Source organism: Bos indicus x Bos taurus, chromosome 17 (assembly GCF_003369695.1).
Source record: "Bos indicus x Bos taurus breed Angus x Brahman F1 hybrid chromosome 17, Bos_hybrid_MaternalHap_v2.0, whole genome shotgun sequence".
NCBI classification, from domain to species: domain Eukaryota; kingdom Metazoa; phylum Chordata; class Mammalia; order Artiodactyla; family Bovidae; genus Bos; species Bos indicus x Bos taurus.
In genome coordinates, this window is record NC_040092.1 from 9815901 (window position 1) to 9833742 (window position 17842).

The 17842-nt window shown below is 52.2% G+C and overlaps 1 protein-coding gene across 2 annotated transcripts; it reads right to left on the reverse strand.

Moving 5' to 3' along the window:
- Nucleotides 1–953: 953 nt before the first annotated feature.
- ACADS (acyl-CoA dehydrogenase short chain) lies at nt 954–17463 on the reverse strand. Of its 2 annotated transcripts, XM_027566557.1 has the most exons (10): nt 17325–17463; nt 15707–15870; nt 3949–4098; nt 3627–3738; nt 3132–3283; nt 2684–2854; nt 2464–2601; nt 2193–2288; nt 1939–1995; nt 954–1764 (listed from the first exon to the last, which is right to left on the reverse strand). In XM_027566557.1, exons 1-10 carry the CDS (start codon nt 17368–17370, stop codon nt 1612–1614), a joined length of 1239 nt encoding a protein of 412 aa, XP_027422358.1. In that variant the 5' UTR covers nt 17371–17463; the 3' UTR covers nt 954–1611. The 2 variants fall into 2 exon arrangements, with proteins under 2 accessions (XP_027422358.1, XP_027422359.1); XM_027566558.1 differs by lacking the exon at nt 2193–2288 and having other exon boundaries at nt 17325–17450.
- Nucleotides 17464–17842: the final 379 nt, after the last annotated feature.

Consider the following 17842-nt stretch of genomic DNA (forward strand, 5'->3'; position numbering starts at 1 on the left):
TAGGAGGAGGTGCAGCTCCGCAGACGCCGAGGCGGCAGCGAAGCGGTCCGCGCGCTCCTCGCGGCCGCATCCGTGCGCCTGGGCATCTCGGGATCCCGGGATCGCGCACCTGTTACCACTCACGCCCCGCCCGCCTGCGCAGCGGGGGAAACACGCCGCCGCCGCTGCGTCTCCCGGCCCAGCACCGCCAGGCTCCTCCATCCCGCGCACCTGGACCAGGTGCCCCGCCCCGCCCCCAAGGAACGTGTGCCCAGAGAGCCGCTCTCTCCTGCAGGAGCCTCGGCTCGGGCTCTGCCCGAAGGTCAAAAGCAAGGCCGGCCCTGGGCGCCCGGGGTCGGCGGGCTGGAGGCTGCCTCCCAAACCTGCACGGAAACCGCGCGCGGCGAGAGCCCGCGTGGTTGGGCGCCCACTGCATGGTGGCTCCAAATGGATCATGTCCCCATTCCCTCTGCCCTCCAGAGACCTCAAGTGTAAGTCTCAGCCCTTCCCGCTCGGCGGCGGAGGGCTGTCCCCACCTCCTCTGAAGCTCTCTTTGCGGGCTCTTCTCACCCCCACCCCACCCCCCTTTTCTGTCTTCTCCAGCAGCTCCACTCTCTTCTCTGCCTTGGGCCACAGCGGTGATCGTCGCGTGCTCCCCCGGACCCCACAGAGGTTCTTCCGTTCCAACGCCAGCCCCACAGCACAGGGACTGGAAACCCAGCCCTCCTAAAACCCGTTTCCTTGCTGAGTTTATGATTAATCTCTCTCCCCAAAACTTTGCGCTTCCCTAGTGGCTCAGACGGTAATGAATCTGCCTGCAATGCAGGAGTCTCTGGTTCGATTCAGCCCGCCCCCCGCCCCCCACCCCGTCTCTCTTACACACACACACTCACACAGTGTGGGGGTTTGTAGAGAGCAGGCTAAAAGACCATCGTTCCCTCCCCAGCAGCAGCACTCAGGCAAGGACACACAGGTCAGGGGACAGGTATCCTTTATTACTCGGTTCCCACATATAATTGTCCCAAAGCACAAGTCAGACCCCTCACCTGTACTCATTTATACTTTACAAAGGTTATCGGTGCGCAGGAAGGCTTCCATAACGACCCAGCCCCAAGGCGGCGAAGGCCTCAGAGAACACAACTTCTGCGTCGAGATGTGGTCGTTCGGGCCTCCAACCCACTCCTCTAGACCCTGAACTCAGAGGAAACGGCAGACGCTGGGTCTCCTGCTGAGCGCCAGGACCCACAGGACAGAACCGGGGAGTCCCCGGGGGAATCATTTCTCCCTTCCCACGGCCAAGCCCCCAGATGAAGAAAATAAGGCACGGTCAACGGTGGAGAGGGTACAAAGTCAAGAAACAGCTGGAGATGGGCATCCTCAGGCCAGGTCGCAGCCAGCCTCCGCTCTTAGGAAGCCGGCTCTGGGGTGGAGAGAGGTAACGGAGGGCAGCAGGCCCACCCAGGAGCCTGGGCCTGGGAGGTGGGAGGGGTCCTGGCAAGAGGGGGCGTGGCCCCGCCCCGCAGGCTGCAGCGGGGGAGTCAGTGGGAAGGCCACGTGACTCCCTCCCCCTTTCCCAGGGTCCTCCGGCCAGCTCGGCTCCTCGGCCGGCACGGTCAGCCCTCCAGAAAGGGCTCAGCTCCGGTAGCTCTTGAGCAGGTGCCCGGCGACCACGAGCCTCTGGATCTCACTGGTGCCTTCATAAATCTCGGTGATGCGGGCGTCGCGGTAGTGCCGCTCGGCTGGCATCTCCTTCACGTAGCCCATGCCGCCCAGGATCTGCATGGCCTGAAGGGGAACGGGAGGGCTCAGGAAAGGAAGACCAACCCCCCCTCCCCAACTCGTGGGGGAAAGACAGGGCAGGACCATCCACGCATAAGGGCCAGCGGGGAGGAAGAAGCAGCCGGCACACTCCCGCTTACCCAACCCTGGGGAGCTCACCCAGGCAGTGGGGACTCTCACCTGGTGGGTGATGGCAGTTGCGGCCTCCGATGCAGCCAGCTTGGCCATTGCCGCCTCCTAACCACAGAGGACGGTGGCGTCAGAAATTCTTAGCACCTGGCCTGTTCAACACGGCGGGCCTGGGGAAGCCGCCCCTTGGAGCGATAAACCCACAGGCTCAAGGAACTGGAACCCCGCCCAGACGGCTCCCTCAGTGCCTCTGCCGCCATAGAAGCTCTGGGCTGGGCCCGGGGAGACCCCTGCCCCACTGGCACCTTGGTGAAAGGCTTTTTGTTGTCCTTCAGCATGGCAGCGCGCCAGGTCAGCAGCCGGGCACTCTCCAGGGCGAGGGCCATGTCCGCCAACTTGAACTGCAACAACCCAGACCCGCCCCACCGTTGGTGCAGGCCCGCCCTCCCCTCTCCCTGAGGGGCGGGACAGAGGAGGGCGGAGGACGGAGCCGAGGCTGAAAGCCGTCTGGGAGGCAGAGAGGAAAGGCCGAACTCGCGTCCCTCTGGCGTCCAGGCAAGGCTGCGCGTCTGTTACCTGGATGGCCTGCAGCTTGGTGAGGGGCGCCCCGAAAGCACTGCGGTTCTCCGCGTAGGTCACAGCACAGTCCAGGGCGGCCTGGGCAATGCCCAGGGCCTGGGAGGCGATGCCGATGCGGCCCGTGTCCAGGGTTTGCTGTGAGGACCCACCTGTCAGGGGCCAGCCGTTCCCCAGGGCCTCACCCTAGGGAACCCCCGCCCCCCGCTGCCAGGCTCACCATGGCGATCTTGAAGCCCAGCCCCGGCTCCCCCAGCAGGCTGTCCTTGGGGATGCGACAGTCCTCGAAGATGAGGTTGGCCGTGGACGAGGCCCGGATGCCCAGCTTGTCTTCCTTCTTCCCCAGCGTGAGGCCGGGTGTGGGCATGGGGACCAGGAAGGCACTGATGCCCTGGAGGCCGGGACACGCCCCTGACTTGCTCACCGGCCCGAGGCCACGCCCCTCAGACGAACCACCCAAGACTCCCATTCGGGTCGCCACCCCAATTTCCACCTCCCTCAGAACCTCGCTGTGACGTCCTCTGCTGGCTCCTCCCGGGACAGCGCCGCCCCGGGGCCGGAAAGAGTTGGCTGGCAAGAGCCCCAGAGCCCAAGCGGCTCGGTCAGACCACAGAGATGCAGCTGGACATACTGAACGGCTTGCCGCCCCTCCCTTGCGAGCCCCTCACCTTGTTATGCAAGGATCTGTCGGTGCTGGCGAAGACCACTACGGCCGAGGCCTCCCAGGCGTTGGTGATCCAGGCCTTGGTGCCACTCAGGACCCACGAGTCACCGTCTGCCCGCGCGGTGGTGGCCGCGGCCCCTGCGTCGCTGCCGTTCCCTGCCCCACACGCAGACTCAGAGTCCACCGCCGCCAGCTCGCCCAGGACCCAAGCTCACACTTCCCACACCAAGCACCCCCCAGCCCTGCCAAGCAACCCCCCCATTCTGCGCCCCCCACCCCCCCAGCTGGTGAGCCAGACCCAGGCGCAGGGAATCAGGGTCTGGCTCCTGAGAGAAGGGGCTGGAGGGCCACACCAGCTCCCTCTCTAGAGGTGCGGGGACATGGCACCTGGCTGTCTCCAAGCCAAAGGGACAGCGGGGTCCAAGTCCCTCCGTCCCAGCTCAGGCAAGGTGGACCCCGGGCGGGGTGGGGGTGGGTGAGCCACGGTCCCAGGTGGTACCTGGTTCACTGAGGGCAAAGCAGCCAATTTTGTCACCACTAGTGAAGGGAGCAACCCACCGCTGCTTCTGCTCCTTGGTGCCGAACTTCAGGATGGGCCCTAAGTAGAGGGACTGGGGGGACCGTGGGGGGAGGTCATCGCAGGCCCCAGCACACCCGCATGCCCACCCCCAGGCCTCTTCTCTCCAGAGGCCCCATGCAAAGGACCAGGCCTAGCGGCGGTCAGGGGCGGGGAGCCAAGGGAGGGCTGTGCCTGGATGTGGGGCCGTCTGGAGCCCCCTCCCCCTCTGCCTGTGTGTCCGAGGCCCAGGCGGGAGGCTCACATTGTTGACACTCATGATGACTCCCGTGGAGGCACAGCCCCGGCTGATCTCCTCCATGGCGATGGAGTAGGCCAGGTAATCAAGGCCGGCTCCGCTGAGCTCCTCGGGCACATTCATGGCCATAAGCCCCAGCTCGCCCATCTTCTTCACCTGGCCCCAGGAAAGGATGTCATGGCAAGGGCAGCCCCCCGGGGGAGGGGGGTGGGGGTGGGGCCACAGGGCCCACCCTCTCCAACCCCAACCCACCTGCCCCCAGGCTGGTGCCCACAGAAACTCAGGTCGTGTGACCCTAACACCCACCCCGGAACCCCCAAGGCCGGATCTGTATGACAGCCCTGTTGTCTCAGGCAGTCCTGCCCCTGTACTCTGCCCTCACTCATCTCTGTGTCTACAGCCACGACCAGTGAGCATGCAGAAGGCACAAGGCTTCAGGGGCCTCCGAGGTGAAGGAGCAGGGCAGCACAGTGCCACACAGACCTTCTTCAGCCCCTAACGCTCACCGCACAGCCTGTCCTCCCCACCACAGGGCCCTTGCACATGCTGTTCCTCAGTGATGCCCTGTATCAACTGCTGTAGTCTCGTGCCAGTGAAAGATTTGATAAAGGGGAAGAGCCTGGAATGTTTGACTTGGAATCCAGGAGTGGCTGGGGTTAATTATCAAATGCCTTTGACATGCTCAGTGCTGGAAAGTGCTTCATGTGTATTCTTGGTCCAGTCTGTCTGAAGCTTGAAGCTTTGCTGAGTCAACCTCATGTCACAGGTGAGGAAGCTGGAGCTCAGGGAGGTGGAGCGCTTTGCACAGGGTGGACCTTGTAAATGGTGGGGCTGAGATTGAAACCTACCACTGACTCCAGGACTACAACCAGCTCAGTCTGCACAAGGTGAGTGATCCATGCACGGCATTTAAAAGAGAAAGTCTTATTGACCGCTAGTTGATCTACAATGTTGTGTGAATTTTCTGCTGTATAGCAAAGTAACTCTGCTATACGGATTCTTTTTCATATTCTTTTCCATATGGTTTACCGCAGGATCCTGAATATAGTTCCATGTGCTGTACAGAGGGCCTTGCTGTTTATCCATCCTATATACAATAGTTTGCACCTGCTAATCCAAAACTCCCAATTTGTCCCTCCCTCACCCCCTTCTCCTTGGCAACTACATGTCTGTTCTCCCTGTCTGTGAGTCTGTTTCTGTCCTGTATTAATAGATAGGTTCCGTTTGTGTTGTATTTTACATAACACATGTAAGTGATATCTTGTGGTATTTGTCTTTCTCTTTGACTTACTTCACTTAGTATGATAACCTCTAGGGCCACCACACTACTGCAAATGACATTATTTCATCCTTGTTTATGGCTGAGTAATATTCCACCATATGTATGTGCCACGTGTTCTTTACCCGTTCATCTGTCCATGGACAGGTTGTCTGCATGTCTTGGCTATTGTGGATAGTACTGCTATGAACACAGGGGTCCATGTATCTCTTCAAATTATAGCTTTGTCTGGATATATGCCCAGTACTGGGACTGCTGGACCATATGGCAACTCTACTTTCAGTTTTCTGAGGAGCCTCCCACTGTTATCCACTGCACCAATTTACATTCCCACCAACAGCATAGGAAGGTTCCCTTTTCTCCACACCCTCTCCAGCATTTATTATTCGGAGACTTTTGAATGGTGGCCATTCTGACCAGTGTGAGGTGGTACCTCTGTAGTTTCCATTTGCATTTCTCTAAGAATTAGAGTGGCATTTCTTATCATTAAGTGACTGAGACGTTCTTGACTCGACAGTGATGTCTGGGAAGAGGGGCATCGGTGAATTTGCTGAACTTTCACAATGATTTGTGTCTCTCTATGAAACTGGGTGTTTGATTCCACCTTGAGTTGTTCCCATGCGAGACAATTTGCAAGACTCTACGCTTGGGGTGGGCCTGACCCACCTCAGGGTCTCCCCTGTAATACAAGGGAGGAGATGGCCCGTGCGGAGGCAGAATGTCAGCCTCACAGGGACAAGCACACCCTAACCCCCAGGTTCAAAGAGACTGAGTATGTTCAAAGAGACTCTGCCAAGGAGATTAAGCAAAGGACCCTGAGGTGAGGAGGGGCTTCCCTGGATCATCCAGGGAGGCCAGTGTCCTCACAGGGTCCTTGTAAGGGAAAGAGGAGAAACCGGAAAAGGCCAGGCAGTGATTCTCCCTGGGGCCTGCCCAAAGGCCTGTCCACACCTTCATCAGAGCCCAGAGAGCCCAGCTTTGGATCTCCGCCCTCCAGGAACGGTCAGGCGCTAAGTGTGCACTGTTCTACGCCTGGAGAAGGCAATGGCACCCCACTCCAGTACTTTTGCCTGGAAAATCCCATGGACGGAGGAGCCTGGTGGGCTACAGTCCATGGGGTCGCTAAGAGTGGGACACAACTGAGCGACTTCACTTTCACTTTTCACTTTCATGCATTGGAGAAGGAAATGGCAACCCACTCCAGTGCTCTTGCCTGGAGAATCCCAGGGACGGGGGAGCCTGGTGGGCTGCCGTCTATGGGGTCGCACAGAGTCGGACACGACTGAAGCGACTTAGCAGCAGCAGCAGCTCTACGCCACTGCTTCTGGGGCCTGGTGCTGCAGCAGCAACAGGAAGCTAGTACACAGTGACGAATGGGATTCAGGGCCACCAGGGACGTGGCATTTCGAGAGCCACTAAAAAAAAAAAGAATTCTGTGGTCACCGCACACCTGGGGGCAGCAGGGGGTGACACTGCTCAGGAAGCCGGCGGGGATCGAGGAGTGGGTGAGGGTGGGAGGGTCTGAGAGTCAATTTCTAGGTAAGTTGATAAGAAGTCAGGGGTCCCCGAGGAGGAGAGAGGGGTCTGGAGTTCTCAAGGAGGAGAAAGGGACACATTTTTTTTCCCCTATATTCCTTAGTCTTAGTCACATACGATGTTTTTTTCTTTAAGCCCAGAGCTGATAAAACAACTCAGCTTCAACTCTGTACTAAGGATTTTATATATAAAACAACAATGTATCCTGCTTGAGGATGTTTCTCTTGTCCGTGATCCTATTCTCTTGAACATGATGTTTCTCAGCCCTGTCTGACTTTGCGAACCCATGGACTGCAATATAGACTATATTATAGACTATATTCCATGGACTATCCAGTCCATGGGACTCTCCAGGCCAGAACACTGGAGTGGGTAGGCTTTCCCTTCTCCAGGGGATCTTCCCAACCCAGGGATCAAACCCAGCAGATTCTTTACCAGCTGAGCCACCAGGGAAACCCAAGAATACTGGAGTGGGTAGCCTATCCCTTCTCCAGTGGATCTTCCCAACCCAGGAATCAAACCAGGGTCTCCGGCAATGCAGGTGGATTCTTTACTAACAGAGCTATGAGGGAAGCCCAAGGATTACATGTATAACAACAATATATCCTGCTTGAGGACATGTTTCTCTTTCTTGAGAACCTTCTGACTAATCCTGTTATCTTAAAATGTATATTATGGGAGAGGCATCTAGTAAAATCTTTCTATTGTTAATTCTAATTCTGTCATCTTAAAATGTAAATTGTGGGAGTGGGTCTAGTAAGATCTTTACAACCTTGAGACATTCTTATGATTTATTGTAATAACCAATTAAAAAAGTATATAGCTCCCTTGCTAAGACTAGCATTCTCCGCCCCCTTCTGATGTCTGTGTCAGAAGCTTCCTCTGTCCCTTTTCACAAAAAGAGCTCTGAGTGGTCAAGCCTGGTCTCTGGTCCCGAAGCTAAATCTTCTTGGGAGGTCACTGAATCTGACATGGTTCACTGTAAGCTATCAGATCAAGGAGTGGGCGAAGGTGGGAAGTAGAGTGCAGTTGAGGCGCTGTCTGTCTCTGAGCACGACCTGGGGACTTAGAGCCCAGAGCCAGCCCCGGGGTGGCCTCAGAACAGAGCCCCTTTCGAGCCCACACTTAGGGCCTCTGGCAAACCTATTCCAGAGTGAGGTGGTGGTTTATTGGGGAGGCCTGTGCTGGCTTACCAGCTAGGGCTGCATTCTACCAGGAGCCAGAAATACGCAGGGTCCCCAAGATTCATGCTCAGGCCCAGACAGGAACCCCACTGGAGGGCTTTCTCTGGCCATTGAGCAAAAGAAACTGAAGTAGAAAAAAAAAAAAAAAAAGCCCCATTTGTCTCACCCTACATGCACCATCCAGCTTCTCTAGGCATTAAGACACACAGCCCCCTCTTTAGTCTCTCTCTCTCTCTGTCTCTCTCTCTGGTCCATGACCGTGGGATAAATGACACATTAGCCCATCACACCAAGAAGACTCCATTTCACCCCAGGAGACAGAAGGGGAACCGAAATTCCCAGGTGGAGTACCGGCAGGACAAGGATGACCCCGCGTTCCTGGGACGGGTGGGGCCTCTTGCGCAGATGGTGACGCTCCTGGGAGACACCCAGAGTCCGATGAGAAAGCCAGGGCCCCTGGCTCTCTGCCCCTCACCCCACCCTCTAGTGCTCTCTGTACCAGAAGAGAAAGCTGCCCGAGTCCACAATGACTGCACCCAAGTGGCGGCCTCACCAGCATGCTATTTTCCCCCCAACCTTTCTCACTCTCAAGTGTATCTGGAGATTGCTGGCAATACGCCATGGCCAGCTGCAGGAACATTCCAGGGAAAATGTGGAGACAGAAAGGCAGTGGAGAGAAGAGGGCATGATCAAGAAGAAGAAGAAGGTGAAGACAAAATAAAAAGCAGTACACACATACAAAGACCGTGTGTCCGGCTGTAGAAATCATTTCTGATCACGGCATGTTTAATGGTAACTGGCTAACAGCAGCCAGCCTCCCTAATATTTTTGCCAATATTTTTGCCAATTTTGAGCGATCTCAAGGAGAACCTCTCAGAGACACCACCCACAGTGGTTACTCTCCATGCCTGTGTCTGTGAACCAGGAGTGTGGACCTGCAACCCTGACTGGGCCAAGCCTAGTGGTCTCCAAACCCGCAAGAGAGGGACTTCCCTGGCGGTCTAGTGGTTAAGACTCCCCGTTTTCAAGGCAGGGGCTGCGGATTCAATTCCTGGTTGGGGAATTAAGGGTTCCCATGTGCTGCGTACATTCTCAGTTACTAAGTTGTATCCAACTCTTTTGCGACCCCATAGACTGTAGCCCACCAGGCTCCTCTGTGCATGGGATTTTCTTGGCAAGAAGACTGGAGTGGGTTGCCATTTCCTCCTCCAGGGGATCTTCCCAACCCAGGGATCGAACCCACGACTCCTGCATTGCAGGCGGGTTCTTTACCACTGAGTCACCTGGGAAGGCCCCACTTGCGTGGCCAAAAGTAAATAAATAAATATTTTAAATGCATGAAGTTTATTAAAAAAAAAAAAAAAAAACTCCCAAAGAACATGTGAGAAAGAGAAAGACCCCTTTCCTAGCAGAGCAAGCCTTCAGCACCTGCTGCCTTCATATGTGGGACCTGTTTTAGAGGGTGCTTCATATAGAAAGCAGTGCTTTTAAGTCACTTCTAAAGCTCACATTTCTAAAAAGTCACATTTGTCCTGAGTTTGCCGATGCTCATCAGAGTCCAAACTAACTCCCTTTAGAGAATCACGCCTCCTTACTTGTTGAAGATCTGCTGCTTTATTCATGAGAAGGGGCCACGGGAAGCCACCCAGCTTCTACTCTGTGCCGGTGTGTGCCGAGTGCTGGGACAGTAAGAAATTCAGGATGACTTGACCAAAAAGTTCAAGTCCATAAATTCAGCAAACGTCTGCTGAATGCCAAGCACTTACTTGGCAAGGAGGTGTTTCGCTGGGCCAGGAGGCAGGTGTTTGAACAAGCCTGGCCTTCAGGAAGGCAACCTTAGAAAATAACTGGGACACGGGACACACACAATAGCGTGATAAGCACACCCAGAGAGCCAGGGATTATGAACACAGTGACAAATTCTTGGTGGGAGAGGTGAAAGGTGATGCTATTCAGGGGACGCCACCAGGGTGGCGTTAACAAGAGTCTGTGCATATGAATAAGAGGGAAAATGGAGTATGGTTCAAGAGGCTTCTATGTGGTAAACGATCATCTGAGATTAGGGCAAGAGGAGGAAAAGCAGATTTTGCACCCAATAAACATACTCAATTCTTCTCCCCTTGACTCTTCCTCAGAAAACCCACTTTTCCTGGGAGAAAAAATTCTTCAGGAAAAAAACATTAGAAAACACTCACTAAGTATCTCCTGCAGGTTGGACAGAATCTACATCTGGCTCCTCCGATCCTAGCTGTCTGGCTTTACTGACTGAGAAATGTAATTCCTGGCTTCTGTTTCCTCATCTGGAAACTGGAGATCAGTGAAGAAACTGCCTGAGTGTTTTGTTGATGATTTAAGGGTAAGTACATGAAAATCACCAATTTAATGGACATGAATTTGAGCAAACTCCAGGAGGTAGTGGAGGACACAGGAGCCTGGCGGGCTACAGTCTGTGGGGTCGCAAAGAGTCAGACACGACTGAGCAACTGGACAGCAACCTGGAATATGGTAACCCCCAAATAAGAGTTACTCCTGTTATTATTACTACCGTCATTTTAAAACACGACTGGTATTATTTTAAATTTTGCAACCTGTCCTATTACCCCTGTGTCTACCGTTTTGACCCTTCTGCTTGTTTAAGTCCTGGATTTCCTTCTGTAACTATAGCTGAGCACCACCCATAGTAACAGAGACAGTGAGAAAAACAATGAGCCAATACGCTTCGATCCTCAGCAAAGGGACTCCCTGGGCAACCGCTGCATCCCATCAGTGACCAAAATGAGAGCGTCCAATTCATGCGAGGCAGTGGCAAGATCAGAGATCAGAAGATTTACCGCTCTCTCTCCCCAAGCCCTAGAACCTCAGGCAAATCTTACAACTGTTCCTTTATCCTCTGCTGTTCAGTCACTAAGCCTGCAGCACGCCAGACTTCCCTGTCCTTCACCATTTCCTAGGGCTTGCTCAAACTCATGTCCATTCAGTCGGTGATGCTATCCAAACATATCCTCTGTTGTCCCCTTCTCATCCTGCCCTCAATCTTTCCCAGCATCAGGGTCTTTTCCAATGAGTCAGCTCTTCGCATTGGGTGGCCAAAGCATTGGAGTTTCAGCTTCAGTGAATATTCAGGGTTGATTTCCTTTAGGATTGACTGGTTTGATCTCGCAGTCCAAGGCACTCTCAAGAGTCTTCTCCAGCACAACACTTCAAAAGCATCAATTCTTTGGCAATCAGCCTTCTTTATGGTCTAACCCTCACATCTATACATGACTACTGGAAAAACCATAGCTTATATAAGGACTATACAGACCTTTGTAGGCAAAGTGATATCTCTGCTTCTTAATAAGCTGTCTAGGCTTATCATAGCTTTTCTTCCAAGGAGCAAGCATCTTTTAATTTCATGGGTGCAGTCACCATCCACAGTGATTTTGGAGCCCAGGAAAAGAAAGTTTGTCACTGTTTCCATTGTTTCCCCATCTGTTTGCCATGACATGATGGGACTGGATGTCATGATCTTAGTTTTCTGAATGTTGAATTTTAAGCCAACTTTTTCACTCTTCTCTTTCACCTTCATCAAGCGGCTCTTTAGTTCCTCTTCGCCTTCTGCCATAAGGGGGTATCATCTGCATATCTGAGGTTACTGATATTTCTCCCAGTAATCTTGAATCCAGCTTATGATTCATCCAGCCCAGCGTTTCTCATGATGTACTCTGCATATAAGTTAAATAAGCAGGGTAACAATATACAGCCTTGATGTACTCCTTTTCCTATTTGGAACCAGTCTGTTGTTCCATGTCCAGTTCTAACTGTTGCTTCTTGACCTCTTTACAGATTTCTCAGGAGGCAAGTCAGGTGGTCTGGATTTCCCATCTCTTGAAGAATTTTCCACAGTTTGTTGTGATCCACACAAAGGCTTTAGCATGGTCAATGAAGCAGAAGTAGATGTTTTTCTGGAACTCTTGTGCTTTTTCAATGATCCAGCGGATGTTGGCAATTTGATCTCTGCCTTTTCTAAATCCAGCTTGCATATTTGGAAGTTCTCAGTTCATGTACTGTTGAAGCCTAGCTTGAAGGGTTTTGAGCAAGTGAAATGCTCGCAAGTGAAATGAGTGCAATTGTGTGGTAGTTTGGACATTCTTTGGCATTGCCCCTCTTTGGGATTGGAATGAAAACTGACCTTTTCCAGTCCTGTGGCCACTGCTGAGTTTTGCAAATTTGCTGGCATATCGAATGTAGCACTTTCACAGCATCATCTTTTAGGATCTGAAATGGCTCAGCTAGAATTCTGTCACCTCCACTAGCGTTGCTGGTAGTAATGCTTCCTAAGGCCCATCTGACTTTGCACTCCAGGACTTCTGGTTCTGGGTGAGTGACCATACCATAGTGGCTATCCAGGTCATTAAGACCTTTTTTGTACAGTTCTTTTTCAGGCATGACCTAAATCAAATCCCTTATGATTATACAGTGGAACTGAGAAACAGATTTAAGGGACTAGATCTGATAGACAGAGTGCCTGATGAACTATGGACAAAGGTTCATGACATTGTACAGGAGACAGGGATCAAGACCATCCCCATGGAAAAGAAATGCAAAAAAGCAAAATGGCTGTCTGAGGAGGCCTTACAAATTGCTGTGAAAAGAAGAGAAGCGAAAAGCAAACGAGAAAAGGAAAGATATAAGCATCTGAATGCAGAGTTCCAAAGAATAGCAAGGAGAGATAAGAAAGCCTTCCTCAGTGATCAATGCAAAGAAATAGAGGAAAACAACAGAATGGGAAAGACTAGAAATCTCTTCAAGAAAATTAGCGATACCAAGGGAACATTTCATGCAAAGATGGGCTTGATAAAGGACAGAAATGGTATGGACCTAACAGAAGCAGAAGATATTAAGAAGAGGTGGCAAGATACACAGAAGAACTGTACAAAAAAGATCTTCACGAGCCAGATAATCACAATGGTGTGATCACTCACCTAGAGCCAGATATCCTGGAATGTGAAGTCAAGTGGGCCTTAGAAAGCATCACTACCAACAAAGCTAGTGGAGGTGATAGAATTCCAATTGAGCTATTTCAAATCCTGTTTGAAAGATGATGCTGTGAAAGTGTTGCACTCAATATGCCAACAAATTTGGAAAACTCAGCGGTGGCCACAGGACTGGAAAAGGTCAGTTTTCATTCCAATCCCAAAGAAAGGCAATGCCAAAGAATGCTCAAACTACCACATAATTGCACTCATCTCACACGCTATTAATGCTCAAAATTCTCCAAGCCAGGCTTCAGCAATACATGAACCGTGAACTTTCAGATGTTCAAGCTGGTTTTCGAAAAGGCAGAGAAACCAGAGATCAAATTGCCAACACCCACTGGATCAACGAAAAAGCAAGAGAGTTCCAGAAAAACATCTATTTCTGCTTTATTGACTATGCCAAAGCCTTTCACTGTGTGGATCACAATAAACTGTGGAAAATTCTGAAAGACATGGGAATACCAGACCACCTGACCTGCCTCTTGAGAAACCTATATGCAAGTCAGGAAGCAACAGTTAGAACTGGACATGGAACAACAGACTGGTTCCAAATAGGAAAAGGAGTACATCAAGGCTGTATGTTGTCACCCTGCTTATTTAACTTATATGCAGAGTATGTCATGAGAAATGCTGGGCTAGAAGAAGCACAAGCTGGAATCAAGACTGCCGGGAGAAATACCAATAACCTCAGATATGCAGATGACACCACCCTTATGGCAGAAAGTGAAGAGGAACTAAAAAGCCTCTTGATGAAAGTGAAAGAAGAGAGTGAAAAAGTTGGCTTAAAGCTCAACATTCATGGCAGAAGATCATGGCATCTGTTTCCATCACTTCATGGGAAATAGATGGGGAAACAGTGGAAACAGTATCAGACTTAATTTTTTGGGGCTCCAAAATTATTGCAGATGGTGATTGCAGCCATGAAATTAAAAGACGCTTACTCCTTGGAAGAAAAGTTATGACCAACCTAGATAGTATATTGAAAAGCAGAGATATTACTTTGCCAACAAAGGTCCGTCTAGTCAAGGCTATAGTTTTTCTAGTGGTCATGTATGGATGTGAGAGTTGGACTGTGAAGAAAGCTGAGCGCTGAAGAATTGATGCTTTTGAACTGCGGTGTTGGAGAAGACTCTTGAGAGTCCCTTGGACTGCAAGAAGATCCAACCAGTGCATCCTAAAGGAGATCAGCCCTGGGTGTTCATTGGAAGCACTGATGCTGAAGCTGAAACTCCAATGCTTTGGCCACCTCATGAGAAGAGCTGACTCCTTGGAAAAGACTCTGATGCTGGGAGGGATTGGGGGCAGGAGGAGAAGGGGACGACAGAGGATGAGATGGCTGGATGGCATCACTGACTCAATGGATATGAGTTTGGGTAGACTCTGGGAGTTGGTGATAGACAGGGAGGCCTGGCGTGCTGCGATTCATGGGGTCGCAAAGAGTTGGTCACGACTGAGTGACTGAACTGAACTGAACACTTGGGAGTATGAATTCTAGCCCCACAAGCTGGTAAGCCTTGGAAAATCACGTCCCCTCTCTGTGCTTCAACTTTCTCAACTGTAATAAAAATAATAATAGTATTAATAGCTTCTGTTTTTCACATGCACCATGGACTTAACATACACAATCCCCTACAATCCTTACAACCATTCCAGGAAGCCAAATGGAGATTAGACCTGCAGCTGGGGATGCCTTTAGTACTAAATGCGATGAAGACAACTTCAAGGCTTACCACATAAAAGTTGCCCAACTCATTTTGGTGCTCAGAATGCCACCCACCTACTACTTTGAGCTCTTTAGATGTTATATCCACAGTCCAGGCACAGTGCCTGTGAACACAGTGCACTGTGAGCACACAGCATGCACTAAGATGGGAAAACTGGCCCCAAGGCTGAAGAAGCATGTTAACAGCAACCACAGGTTCTGAATTCCCCAGACGGGCAGCCAGGGTGTGAAGGCCTGACAGAACCGCTTTATCACAAGTCATCTCAACAGCATCTACTAAGTGCAATCGTGTGCCAGACAGCTGGTTAAGTCCCACGGGAGGGTACAGCAGAAGCACTTGTCCTCACAGGAATGATACAGTGACACAGGGTGGACAGGACCGACTGGGATCTCAGCGGCTGGCAGAAGACAGATGTGGGTTGGAACCTTAGCTCTGTAACTCATTAGCTTCATGACCTTGTGCTCATTATTTAAGCCTCTCATCAATCTGAGTTTCATCAACTACACAACAGGATACGTAATAATGGCACCTTCATCTCATTGGACAGTTTTAAGAGACAGATAAGCCAGGCACTTCCCCAGTGGTCCAATGGTTAAGACTCCGAGCTGCCACCGAAGGGGGCATGAGTTCGATCACCAGTCAGGGAACTAAGATTCTGCATGACACATGGTGCAGCCAAAAAAAAGAAAAGAAAAGAAACAGGTGTGCTAACCCATCAGCACTTAGGTGAGTACCAAGCACATGTCAGCGTTTTATGTGTTAACTATTATTATCAACACAATGCCTGGTATACAGTAAGCATAGCAATCATCCACCATGACTACTGTTATTCCAGAAGTTATTATCCTGGCTACAGGCCTCATGCTGGACAGTGGAAACCTCCAGGGCATTTTCTGGCCCCCAGGACCACACACCCTGAGGGTTCCCTGACTGCAGTGTCACTGTCACCGGTTGTCACTGTCACCAGTTATCCTGGAGCAGAGGGCAGATTCCATCACTGGGTGCTGAGGTTGGAATTCTCACCTGAGCTGCTGGGAAGCGATGCTCCTTGTCCACCTGGGCTGCGATGGGAAAGAGCTCCTTCTCGGCAAAGTCGCGGCACGTCTGCCGCAGCATCTGGTGAGTCTCGGGCAGTTCAACAGACTGGTAGACGGTATGTAGGCGACGCCAGCCCCAAGGCCAGGGGGCTGCCAGAGAGAAAAGGAGTCAGTGGAAGAGGAATGCAAGAGGTCTCATGTAGTAATTAAAATAATAACAGTGATCCACTTACTGGGTGGGCTTCCCTGGTGACTCAGATGGTAAAGAAACTGCCTGCAACACAGGCGACCCAGGTTCAATCCCTGGGTTGGGAAGATCCCCTGGAGAAGGGAATGACTATCCACTCCAGTATTCTTGCCTAGAGAATTCCATGGACAGAGGAGCCTGGCAGGCTACAATCCATGGGGGTCACAGAGTTGGACACGACTGAATGATGAACACTTTTCCACTTTTTCACTTATGAGTGGTTCTCCACACAAATGACTCGTGTCCCCCAGGGGGACATCTGGCAATGTCCAGAGACATTTTTGGTTGTCTCAACCGAAGGGTGGTAGGGAGTGGGTAGAGGCCAGGAAAACTGCTAAACATTGTACAGGACAGAACCCATTATAAAGAACTAGGGGCCCAAAATGTCATTAACACTGCTGTTGAGAATAGAACGGAATGTTCACCATGCTTGCTGAACACTGTACAACAGTCCTCCTCAGTGGCCAGTATAAGACCAGTGACGTGAGAGCACAATTCTGTGACCTCAGGCCAGGATCTTAACTTCACTGGTTTCTCTAAATGTGGAGGACAACAGTACTCTGCTCCTGGGCTAGAACCATGAAAACTAACTGTAGCACTTAGCACTTAACCCTAACCTTGCTGAGAGCAGCGACAGCTCTCAAAGAGGGCTCCCTTTGTTATTATTCAGGGTGAGTGGGTCTTGACCAGGCAAAGGAAGCCCTGGCCACAGGTGCCACTGCTGCCACAGGGTAGAGAAATTAGAAGATGGGAAAGAGGATACCAGTGAGCTCCTGTCATCTGCCAGGCACCTGTATTTTAATCCTTGTTTAACAACTCTATGATTTCTGGGAGACCTGGGTTTGAACCCTGGGTCGGGAAAATCCTCTGGAGAAGGAAATGGCAACCCACTCCAGTACTCTTGCCTGGAAAATCCCATGGACGGAGGAGCTTGGTTAAGCTACAGTGTGTGGGGTCGCAAAGAGTCGGACACGTCTGAGCGACTTCACCTTACCTTCACCTTACCTAACAACTCTGAGAACAGCAGTATACTGTGGTCGTTTCACACAAGGGCCCAAGGTCACAGATGTACAGTTTGGGTTCAACCCCAGACCTGGCACCCTAGGAATGGCGTACCTTGAACCTCCTCCGAAGGTGCAATAAGTTTCGGGGTGAGAGTGGTGGGGTGGTGCAGCGTGAGAAGCGGGCCGGAGCAGGGGCCGCGGCCACGCAGGCGCAAGGAGCAGCCTAACTGGGGCAAAGGCCGCCCGGCCGCCCGCCCTGCTGCAGGGGTGAACCCGCTGCCCGGACCCATGCCCACCCGGACCCACGCCCGCCCCGCCCGCCGCCCCACCGTGCGGGGTCAGAACGCACTCACCTCCGCGGACAAGGCCACAGGCCCGGGCGAGCAGCATGGCAGCCATGGAGGACAGACACGGCGGGCCAGTACTGGGCTTCTTCCCGGCGACCTCCGGGCCGCAGCACGGGTTCCGGGCCGTGCGGGGAGGGACCTGCGCCTGTCAGGAGCCCCGCCCCTCGGGCCTCGGGGGCGGGCCCGGGGCCGGCCGCGGGTGCCCTGCCTCAGCCCGCCACCCCCACCGCGGAGATAATCCAACTCTTTAGGCAAAGTCTCCCAAGCTGGTTCTGTTCCGCCTGCTAAGTCGTATCCCGCTCTGCGACCCCATGAACTGAAGCCCGCTAGGCTTCCTTGTCTTTCACTATCTCCCGGAGTTTGCTCAAATTCATGTCCATTGAGTCGGTGGTGCTGTCCAACCATCTCATCCTCTGTCGTCCCCTTCTCTTCCTGCCTTCAATCGCCTTCAGGCTTTCCCGGCATCTGGGTCTTTTCCAATGAGTCGGCTCTTCTCATCAGGTGGCCAAAGTATTTGGAGCTTC

Excerpts from the sequence above, each read along its gene's own strand:
- ACADS (XM_027566557.1), bottom strand. The coding sequence starts at position 17,370 with ATGGCTGCCATGCTGCTCGCCCGGGCCTGTGGCCTTGTCCGCGGAG. Across the intron at positions 3,739-3,948 it reads TCATCATGAGTGTCAACAAT|TCCCTCTACTTAGGGCCCAT; the intron begins GTGAGCCTCCCG and ends CGGTCCCCCCAG. Across the intron at positions 1,765-1,938 it reads CAACTGCCATCACCCACCAG|GCCATGCAGATCCTGGGCGG; the intron begins GTGAGAGTCCCC and ends GTTCCCCTTCAG.